General features: G+C 40.0%; 1 protein-coding gene across 1 annotated transcript in view; it reads right to left on the bottom strand.

Moving 5' to 3' along the window:
- The window catches only part of gnav1 (guanine nucleotide binding protein (G protein) alpha v1), a 45,085-nt gene that overhangs the window by 1,939 nt on the left and 31,761 nt on the right, over positions 1–11,385 (bottom strand). The window contains exons 6-8 of the mRNA XM_036134842.1: positions 7,944–8,073; positions 7,589–7,660; positions 4,535–4,622 (exon numbers count right to left, since the gene is read on the bottom strand). Of these exons, the coding sequence (XP_035990735.1) occupies positions 4,535–4,622; positions 7,589–7,660; positions 7,944–8,073 (290 nt within the window). The remainder of the gene's footprint in view (positions 1–4,534; positions 4,623–7,588; positions 7,661–7,943; positions 8,074–11,385) is intronic.

The raw sequence follows: 11,385 nt of genomic DNA, 5'->3' as shown, positions 1-11,385 counted from the left end.
GATGTGATTCAGCTGCGTGCTGAAGGGTTATTTAAAGATTTTTTTTTCTGTCTCTGAAGAAATTCCAAAAAAAGTAAAAATCAAAGCAATTGGACTTGTTTTCTGTACTTGAAGACGTTTCGCTTCCTCTCCAGGAAGCTTTCTCTGAAGAAAGTTAGATCATCTCTCTGTTTAAGTCTATAACACTCAGCCTTGTCAAACCTGAACTCAATCATCTTCAAAATACATCTGTCTGCTGGTTTGGTTGGCATCTAAATCAGAACCGGTCTAAGACTCTTGATCTAACAAGGTCTTGACTGGATCATGTTAACACGTTCATTACTGTTTATATTTTTCTGTTCCCTGTATTTGTATTTTTTATTGTCTGTAAAGTGACATTGAGTGTCAAGAAAGGCGATGTAAAATAAAATGTATTATTATTAATAATATTATTATTAACTGTTAATATAATTTTTTTTTGCATGAATGTACACTAAAGGGCACTACAATAAATGTAAAAAAGTTTTGTTTTTTTTCCAGAAATGCATACTTTCATGATTGAAAAACAAGGAATAATGTCTGGAAACCCAAACATCTATCCACAATTATAACGTTCTTTCCCCCATACGCATCCAGGACTTGATCCAAACTCAAATTTTATATTTTTCCAGACTTTTCTACATTAGATAGAAACCGTGTGATTGCCAATGAGAGATACCAAAGCCACTTTACAAAAATGGGAACTTTCTGATCTTGTGCTCGTTTTAGTAATGCAGCAAATTGTTCTAAAAGAAAATAAAAAAAATTATTTGGCCTAAATATCCATGCACAGCTTTTCAAAGATCTGATGCACACAAATATAATCTGTGAATCTAGAGACAGGAAACCTTTAACCAGAATCATGAGAAGCAGCCAGATACTAAAACCAAGGAAGTTTGGAAAGATTTGGCTTTTTCTGCAACATTTTAGTTTTTTTTTAAATTACTTGCAAATAAAGCTATTGAATCAATGCAATGCACTACACTGAAGTTCAAACAGAAATGCTATAAATTTAAACTCTGTCATCTTTAAGCCAGCCCCTGACTATAAAACCAGAGCAAGTGTTTTGTGGCGATGACGTTGCTTTTTCACAGTGGATCCAGCAGAGAAACTGAAACGACTTAGAAGAAGAATTTGTTCAGCAAACCTGAACAGGAACTCGGATCCTCATCATCATATCTGCGCTCAGAGTCAAATGGACGCTTGCTCTGCTGGCTGACCCCAATCCAAGCAGTGTTAGCATTTTTATTGACATTTGCATGAGAGCAGAGGGGACACGGCCTCCGTTGAGCCCGCTGAGACACGGGGAGAGGAAACACTGAGCAGATATACGAAACCTCCAGAAATACCAGCATGTGAGGCACTAAGAGCTCATCATCAGCCTAGGCTTTGTGTTTAGCAAGCTGCCAGAGCGGCTATGGCTTTATGCATAGCTTTATAGTGTTGTAAGTATCGACAAATATGGGTGGGTGTCTATAAACTACCCAGGTGTAATTTGACGCATTTATTTTTAGGTTAAATATAAAATATATGTGCATGTAAGGCAGTTAAATAAATGAATGGTTGAACATGTCTGTAAGGGAGTTCACGAGTAGCAAAAGGAACAGAATCAGACTGTCAGCGGTCTGACGTTGGATAAGCAGCTAATTAATCTGCATGATGGGAATCTGAAAGGTTTACTTTACATTCAGACCCCTGTTGACAAATTCAAGCGTCTGCACTTAGACGTCAGAGCTGGACAGAAATATATATTTACAAATCGCTGCAAATATGTTGTATCAGTTATAAATATTATGCATTTTAATTATGCATATTGCATACTTTTATAACATTTTTGCAGTAGCAAATGGGTGCTTTTAAAACAGAGTAAAATCTGTTAAAAACTGTAGTGGGCTGGATTTCCTTGTTACTAATATTTCATAAATGGTATATAAGATGGAGTGAGCTTTAAAAGAATACACTTTCTTAGATTTACCAGACAGAGGAAATGTGCCTTTTTTTAAATTTCCCTAAAGGCAGTTTTTTAACGACATCAGACTCCAGTTTGGCTATCAGCGTTAGTCAGCTGCACTGTCTGTGGCGTAGATTCATGCTGCAGATGCTTTCTCTGCAACACCAACACTCTGACTCCAGGTTTTAAATACCTCTGAAGACGCCACAAAGATTTTATAATCTGCTGTAAGTCCTACAGAGAGTCAGTCCCAGAGCGCTCCCTTTGTTCAGTGAAAAAGTGAAGCTGGTCTGAACCGCTCGGAGGGGGAAAAAGTGCTGGGTTGTATTAAGATTGAATAAATTCAACTACCGTCTACAGTTCTGGTCAGAAATTTACATTCACCTTTAGATTTGGAGCTTTTAATGATTTAACGCCCCAAATGTGCGGCTCTTTGTTCAGCCTGGAATGATTTTACACTTGAACAATTAATTAAATAAAGAATAATTATGTATAAATATGTAATTTTTTCTGTCAACACTTGGAAATTCTATTTAAATAAATAATGGTTAGCAAGCTGCGCCTGCACCACACCTTTGTTTCACAGCAACCAACAAGGTTCTCCTCTGATTGGACTGGATCCTTGAACGCTCTGCTTGCCAGAGACGTTGCAGAAACATTTAAAGTGGTTGTTTACCTGGTTCTGACCTGACATTTAATGACAGCCCACATATTTTCATCAGGGTTGAGGTCAGGGCCGTTTCATTAGTTTAATGTTAGCCTGCTTTATCCACTATAAACCAGTTCTATTGAGTGTTTGGGATCATCGTCCTTTAGGAACAACCAACCAGTCTGTGCGACGCAGCAGTAACGCCCTCGGCATGATGCTGCCACCACCGTGCTAAGCAGCTGGTACACTGGCCTCTGGTTTGAAATCCTCATCTGGACTCGTCCAAAAATGTTTCTTGTCATCAGCAGCAGACAACTCAATCGTCTTGTTTGAACACGTGACTTTTCTCCAGAAGGCGTTTTGGTCGTCCATTAAAGCAGCTGCATATCTCATTGAGCTTTTAACGTGTTGATTTTGCAGCAGAGGCTTCTTTCTTGGTCCACATTCTCTCAGCCATGTTAACGTAAACCTTGCTTCACTATGGATAGGGACACTGGCGTGTCAGCAGTCCTTGTTCCAGTCGTGCCTTGGTGGTTTCTGGGTTGTTCTTTAACTTTCTGACCAATTTCCTTTCATCTGATGGTGACAGTTTGGATCAGATGGTTGAAACTTGGACTCAGCTGGGCTTTTCTAACAGGACAATGACACCAAACCCATTAAAGCTTTTTTAGGACACGGTCCTAATCTTAATCCTCCTAATAATTTGTGAACTAAGATTTAAAGTTGGATGTGTGGCAGAAAAAAAGCCACATTTCTGATAAGAAGAGCTCTCAAATATCCAGCCAGAAGCTACAAAAACTTTCGTGGTTGAGGTGCAACTTTCTGGACGACATTTAATCACATATCAGTGAGGTCTGATTTTTGAAAATCGCTAACGTCTTTTAGCGCGATCATTCCACCATGTAAATAGAAAGATTCATATGCATCATGAAGCATCCAATATAAATATGAGATTTGCACAAATGTAAAATTTTTACAAAAACTGTCTTATCTTTTTAATATGGGCTCATTAGCCAACGCACCTTTAAAGGAATGGATACAAAGTCACTGGAAGTGGTAAATGTTGCCTATTTGGCCGAAATAAAACATGTTTTAAAAGAAATGATTGTCAGAGTTACTTAAATTCTCTTGGAATAGAACAAAATGCTAAGAGGAGCTGAACTCAAAGTGTTTGCGTTTGAATTTCGATGCAACATAAAAACATTTCAGTGTTCTAGGTTTGGGGAAACCTAAGATTCTCATAGTATAATCTTGAGTAACAGAAACCCTAATCTTCACTGCTTTAAGGTATTTGCACAAAGATATAGAACAAAAATGTACAACATGAACCATGTTGCTTTTAAGCAGCAAAAAAACCCCGGAAGCCTTCTTTAAGATGACCAAAAATTCTTCAGCAACAGGTGGGGGCAGGGCCACATCTTCCACACAGCTGGAGAACGCTGCAGTCAGTCTGGCACGTTCTCTGGCATCTTTCTAAAAGCAGTTTTAAAACCCTGACACTGTTTCTAGTTTATTTTGTATATTTTCCCAGACTAATTCTGCATAAAGCCCAGGCTCAGTTAGTCACAGGTGAGAGGACCTGACAGCTATGAGGTAACTTATGTTCTGCTCCATCTCCGTGTTCTCGTCATGCTCTCATCTGCTCTGTTTAACTGGGGATTTATTATAACACAGCAGAAACTGGAGGCTTTTAGGGGTTTAATGAATGAGTGTATTATGGGTAAATTTATCATTATGCCTTAAAGGAAATACAGATGCTGAAGTAAGTAAGTAATGAAAAGGTGAGCTAATGTATGTTTTCTGCCAACAGTTTTATGCAAAATCTTTGAGCTGCATATTCAGTGCACCAATATTCACATTTGGTGTATCTGTTAGCGGTCGACCAACGCAAATGTGCTGACTGGCATCAAACCTACCTTTAAACTTTGGCCAATATAACCGCAGATGTCGGCCCGTGTGTGAAATCTTGTCTTCGAAAAGGTCGATCTTGTTCATGAATAAGATCTGCAACAAACAAACAAACAAACAAACAAAGAGAGTCGGCTCAAAGCACAAGAGACTCAACGTGTAAACGAGTAAAAAAAAAACGAATCTGAAAGATCATAAAGGGTGAGGCGATGTTGATTTACAGAACGCCATCTGGAATAATAGACAGATTTACTGTGACTCGGAAGGATTCACCCAAAAATCAATGGCTGTATTGATATTAGCTGAGGTAATAATGGTGCACGAATGAAGTCATGCGTCAGGTGAATGGGAGCAGTCTGTAGCCGAACGGGCTCAGGGACCACTTCCATAAATCTGTATCCCTAGATGATGGCTGACTAAAACGCCGCTCTGGTACTTCTGGCTTTGTACCCAACCAATTAAAACTGCGACTTTGTTCTACCTTTCCCGCGCTTGTCTGATCACAAAGTCAGATAGGAGTACAAAAAGCCCCGGACAATAACAAGGGAGCGATAAGGTAGAGCATATTTTCAATAAACAGGATGCAGAGCAACACCTAGGTGTGTAATTATCACTGACCAGCCACAGTGACGAGTTAATTGAGGTGGAGGTTACAAATTATCCTCCCACATAAAAAAAAAACCAACAACCTATCATTAAACACTTTTATTTAATGAGCCTGTAAGCCGGCGTTATGCGCGGTCCCCCACACACAGAGACGGCACATAAACACGTCACACGCAGGCATTTTAATTGCCCATTCGACTCTAATGAAGCTTTAAATAAGTTTGTATGACCTAAAAAAGAAAAAAAAAAGATTAAACAGAAACTTAGTTGGTGTTTTCCGTAGGAGGAAATGCGCCAGTGACCAGGGCTGACGTGAAAAAAGGGGCAGTGAAGTTTCGATTTGTGAAGATGCCTTCGCAGGGCGCTCGGTTTCCACACAGATTAACGTGAACCAATAAGAACCAATAAGAACTGTGTTCTCGTTGAAAGGTGGATGGAAAACACAGGAGAGTTCTCAGAAGTGGGCTTTAAATACGACTTAAGTCTCCGAGCTCATTACAGTGAAGTTTTAATGTTATTATGCACAGGAAGCAGGAAGGGGGGGTGGATTGTCACCTCAACAAAGATAAACTCAAATAGAACAAGCTTTTCAATTACTGGTGAGGAAACAGCATTTTGCAAACACTGCCTCCTTGTCAGATCTCTTAAAGAACCGATACGTAGTTAAAGTTTAGTCCAGGTTGACTCTGGATGCTGTTTTCACTTGTTGGATCTGAGTTCATATATTAAAAGTTAAAGTGACAAAAAAACATAAGACGCTTGTTAAAGTATTGTTGAGCCAGGGGGCTTATGAGCTCTGCTAATACATATATTTGATAATTTACAGTAACTTCTTTGCTTTTGGGCTGCATAGTGGCCTTGTTGCCTTGCAGCGAGACGGTCCAGGGTTTAAATCCCAGCCTGGGGTCTTTCTGCACGGAGTTAGCGTCTTCTCCCCCGTCTTTTGTAGCTGCACTGTCATAAACTCAAACATTTTCAAGGTGTAAAGCTTCAAACCGGTCTCACACCGCCCTGTCATCCATAAGCTTTTGAGGAAAGGCCAGTTTAGCACTTTTCAGTAGCAAGACGATTCAAAGTGCTGAATATGAACAGAAAAACATTACAGAGGAAAATATTACGCAGGACATTAACAAAGAAAAAAAGCTAAGTAAATCCTTGACTAGACTTCTTTAGTGTCACTGTAACAAGCTTCATCACTAACGTTCATAGCTTAATTTATATAGTAACAAACACACAGAAGGCATAAAATCACAGCACTTAATTGTTTCGATTCACAATAAGAGATAAACTAAGTAAATCCTTAAAGTTACAACTTAACTTGACCCTAATGCTGAGAAAAACACGGGATACTCTATCCCATTTTGAATACTCCGGCATCAATGCAGGGTTATTTCTGGTTTAGAGCAACAACAAAAAGAGTAACTTTAACTTAATTAATTGGGAAAACCCAATAAGGAGGGGGCAATTCAGTCCTCGCTTAGAGAAATTAAATAATTTATGCGTCACTTCCCTGTTTGTTAAAACAGAAGACAACCCTTATGTGTTAATATCCTTTATGGACGTATGTAGCTTTGATTCAGTCACGCAATTATTTTACTTTATAATAATTGCTTATTGTTAACGCGCCAGTGTGTGCCTCCGTTTGCCCGTTAATTTCCTGATGATGCAAATAAATGTTACTCCTGAGGGACAGATAAAGAATCATTCTATACAAAGCAAACGTGGATCTGACGCATAGAAAATATAGTTTTAACAGTGCAGACAAGGATCTACTCCATGCAAACGTGTTCAGCAGCAACCCTGGGCGATTTCTGCCTTTTCTGGGACTTTCTGGGATTTTCATCAGTAGCGCCTGAAGGATCCTTGCCCGGCTTGAATGCCAAAGCGGCAGAATCAGATGTGGGTTTTCTGTGAACTTGAGGTCAGATTTCAAAAATCTTAGAACCTGGTTAAAGCCCGGATCCTTTTCTTTATTTGTAATTTTTAATCCACAGAACATTGGCAGTGAGAGAAGAAAAAAAGGGGATGACATGCAGCAGAGGTCAGGAGTCAAAACGCTGGACCGCCGCCACATGCAATGCTCCGCTCAGTTTTAGGCCCTGCTGGGTAAAACCCTAGAATCGAAACAGGCCATGCTTTCTTTTTCAAACAGCTAGCAGGAGTTCACAAAGTAAAGTGGAGGTGGAGCGCCACGGAGGAGACACACACAGAGACACGGTTTCACCGTTTAAAACTGATTTCCTTCCCCTGATATAAATAAAAAGACGCTTATGAAAAACCATAAGGAGGACTGCAAAATATCAAACAATACCTCCTTTAATCATGGAGCTCCTGTGGCTCCGCTAACATTTTCCGTGAAACGCAGAACAACGCCTTTTTTCCTCGCGCTCCGAACAACTTAAATCTGGTTTGGGCATGTCCTCCCGAGGTGGAGGAGGAGGAGATGAATCGCCTACCATGGACGTTGTGCGGAAGAAGACGTTATTGCAGATGGAGGAGAAGAGGTTCATGCTCTCCTGAAGGCGGTTCTGCAGGGAAAAAGACATGAACCATCAAACAGCGTGTTAAATGAAATTTCATTAAATTCGAGTCGTTTTAATACACTGAAGAAAACACAGAGAGACCAAAACCGTTTCTGGTCTGACATCTTTAAGGCATATAAAACGTGCTTTGTGCTGCGGCTTTACAGGCCTGATGTCACATCTCTTTTTGTTCGTTTGAACGGATCTTTTTTAAGTCCTGCCGTAACTCTGACTGTGTAGCATTAATGTTTGGGGTTTTGGGGGGTGGGTGAAGCTGGGTAATGCGCACCATTGAGGGGTCTTCCACCAGAGCCATGTCGTATCCGCTGAGCGCCACGACAAACAGCACGGCTCGCACGTCCTCGAAGCAGCCGATCCACTTCCTGCGTTCGGTCCTCTGACCTCCGACGTCAAACATCCTGAAACAGACGGGTCAGATAAAACCTTGTTTATGACCAGAGAGTGGCTTTTTTTTGCTTCAGTAGTGGGCTGAACACTTATTGGAGGTGAAACGCGTGTCAGGAACTCAACCTGAGAAACGTGAAGCTCAAGATCTTTGCCAGACTTGTGGACCAGGAAAACTGGGGAGTGTGACGTTTTTAAACAGTATATACCTCTGATCTATAGTGCTGTGGGAAAGTATTTGCACCCTTATTCATTTATTCTACTTTTGTTTTTGTTTTTTTGTCACACCTAAATATTTCAGGTCTAAGACACTTTAATGTCAGACTTTATGCCGACAATCAAACATGGAAACAGGAAACCCTGAAGGAGGGTGTCAAGCTATCAGTTTATGACCTGAAGCCAAGTTAGGTTATGCAGCGAGGGGCACTTTCATCTCTAAATTACAAAAAAATAATTTAATTTGAAAAAACAAATGGAAAGTTTTAGAGAATTCTAGTAAGGAGCCTCAAAAAAATAAACTCAGCATTAGAAATCTGCACTTTGTGTGCACTGAGGTCACAATTACGTATCTAATATTACAATTTCTTTAAAGATCTGTTACATTTCAGCGAGACAAAAAAAGCATAAAAGAGAATAAATGTGTAAAAGCATTGTAACTAGACTGAAACAACTGGATGGGTTTTTAGATAAAAGACATGAAGATCAACAGGCAAGTTCATCATCCCGCATAAAACATCAAGAATCCAAAAACCAAGAGTCTTTATTGTCATCATGCACCCATAAAGAGCTTTTTTGGAGAGGCACCGGCTCAGAATTCACACATAATAATCAGACACAAATCAAAGAGATCCACGGAGAGACGGAAGACGAGCATTCACTCCACAGACTCAATAAGTGTTTACAACATGCTGATGGTTGCACGGGTTCTGATCCGATCATGAATCGCTTACAGCGTCTCTGAGGGACACTCGCCTCAGCTACTCCGAGATGCTGCGGCACTTTCAGGCATATTGCACATTACCACACGCGGTTCGGTAAACAAGCTAGTGTTTTTCCACTGTTTAACTTCAATATTTCATCTTTTTTTTACCCAAGTATTCCATATCATCAATAATTGCACAATACTTGCTCTGGTATTTCTTTTTACGTTTATTCTGGTGAAGCTGATTCTCTGTAGCTTTGGAACTAACCTTAGATTATATTAGCTTGATTTTTTTTTTATTACTAAAAATTGTGTTTAACTCTGTCTGCGTCTTTGCCATCGTCACGCCCGAATTTCCCCACTGTTGGACAACAAAGGAATTTCTTATGTTCATAAAGAAGGCCTTCAAAAATGCAAACACACATTATGAAAAGAATGTAAATTTAGTGATAAACTGTGCAGCACAAGAAGGGGGGAAACACTGTGCTAATACACTGCAAAAATGGATCTAAAAATAAGTCAAATTTTCTTAAAGTTAGTGTATTTATCCTTGATTTGAGTAGGTAAATATGATTATCTGCCAATGGGATGAGTATTTTGACCCCTAAAATAAGATAATTAGACATCCTTGAAATAAGAAGATGGAGATGAATTGTTCCTATTTTAAGTGCAAAAATCTTATTCCATTGGCAAATAGTCTTATTTGCCTGCTCAAAACAAGTACAAATACACTCATTTTAAGAATATTTTACTTATTTCTAGTTCTGTTTTTGCAGTGTAGATATTAAGGCATATTCAGATAAAAATAAAATATTCAAGTTGAAAGTAACAAACAACACTTCCTGAGAAGCTAAAACCTGTGAAATGAATCGTTAGCATCACGCATTACGCCCAATCTAAAGAGTTAGAAAAACAGTTTTGGTAAGAGCAGCACTTTCTTTCAGCTCAAGAGGGGCAGAAATCCTCTGATTTATTTTGCCACGTTTCAGTTTTTCTTTCTTTCTGCTGTGTGGATCAGGCAGCTGCCATGGAGTCCTCGCTTTTAGATGAGAAGATATTGGAGAAAACACAGATAAAACATTTAGCCGAGATCCACGTTGTTACACCGGTCCCCACTGCTTCGTTAATTGGAGGAAGACTTGAGCGAAGGCCGTGTTTCTGTGTCTGTTTCATGAAACGACATCTCGCCGCTGCTGAGACTCCTTTATCAGCCCGCAGCTGGCAGCAGAGATTGAATCCTGATCGATAAAAGATTGGTTTTGGGTTTCAGATACAGATCAGATATTTTTCCCAATCATCCGATTTGCACGAGGAGCAGCGCACCCACACGCGTCCACACCTGACACCCTTTTTGAATTTTCAACGACGTTTCCAGGGAGGCGGTCACAACGCGGCAGCACAAAGAGCGAAAAGGTCAACGGTCTCCAGAAGGACGGAGCAGAAAGACGTCAGGAGTATCAGAGCGCGGGAGGGGGGAGCCACGCGTCCCCCCATCCCTCTTCAGCCATTTCCAGAGCCAGATGTGTCATCGCCCACCTTCTCTCTTATTGAGAGGGGAAATGAACATGTGGAAACACGACGAGGCAAGCACACAGGAAAGGCAGCGCGGCATAAATGTCAGATTATAATGGAAATATTCCAGTGAGATGGGAGACAGCCCAAACGCCGATGTGTCATCACGGACATCCACTCATCGCCCAATCCCACTAGTATTAAATCTGGATGCGCCGAGCTCAAAGGTTTTCTCCTCAACACTCATTAAGAGGAGCCAGGAACAGGAAGCAGCTTCCAGTCTAACGTCTACCTGCTGATTTAAACAGACGGCAGACCAACCAACCGCACTTATTTTATCCGACATCAGAATTACTTCCAGGAACTGATAGACCTAAGATATGTAAATTGTATTCAAACGACAGAAACTATGTGATAAGTTGACAGACATCGCCAGATCAGCTCTCATCCTCATCCTATTGCCTGTGGTGACTGGTGAGGGATGAAAAATATAAATAAAAACTGTCGGATCAGAGACTAAATGAACAGAAATCAATCTGTTTTGCATTTATAATGTAGGTCGCAGGTTTTGGGTAAAAGTTATTGGAATGTGGTTAAAGAAAATGAGGCAAATGGGGGTCGGAGCTAGTGGTGGGCGATATGGACTTTAAATTTTATCATGATATATTGTGGTAATGTGATGACAACAATAAAAGTGATGATAAAAGACTATTTACAGCCTCATGCAGTCTTTTTCAGGTAACTGTGTGGCTGTGACTGCATGTCAATGATAGCCCAATGAGCGTAAATACTGTCCTTTAAAAGGATTTAATAATGTAATATTAAAACAAATATGTTTCCTCTGGACACTGGTTACATAAAAGACAATTTATTTCTATTACTTAATAATAAT

This window comes from Fundulus heteroclitus, unplaced genomic scaffold (genome assembly GCF_011125445.2).
Source record: "Fundulus heteroclitus isolate FHET01 unplaced genomic scaffold, MU-UCD_Fhet_4.1 scaffold_92, whole genome shotgun sequence".
Classification (NCBI taxonomy): domain Eukaryota; kingdom Metazoa; phylum Chordata; class Actinopteri; order Cyprinodontiformes; family Fundulidae; genus Fundulus; species Fundulus heteroclitus.
The sequence above is the reverse complement of the archived record's forward strand: the minus strand, read 5'-3'. Positions and strand labels throughout refer to the sequence as shown.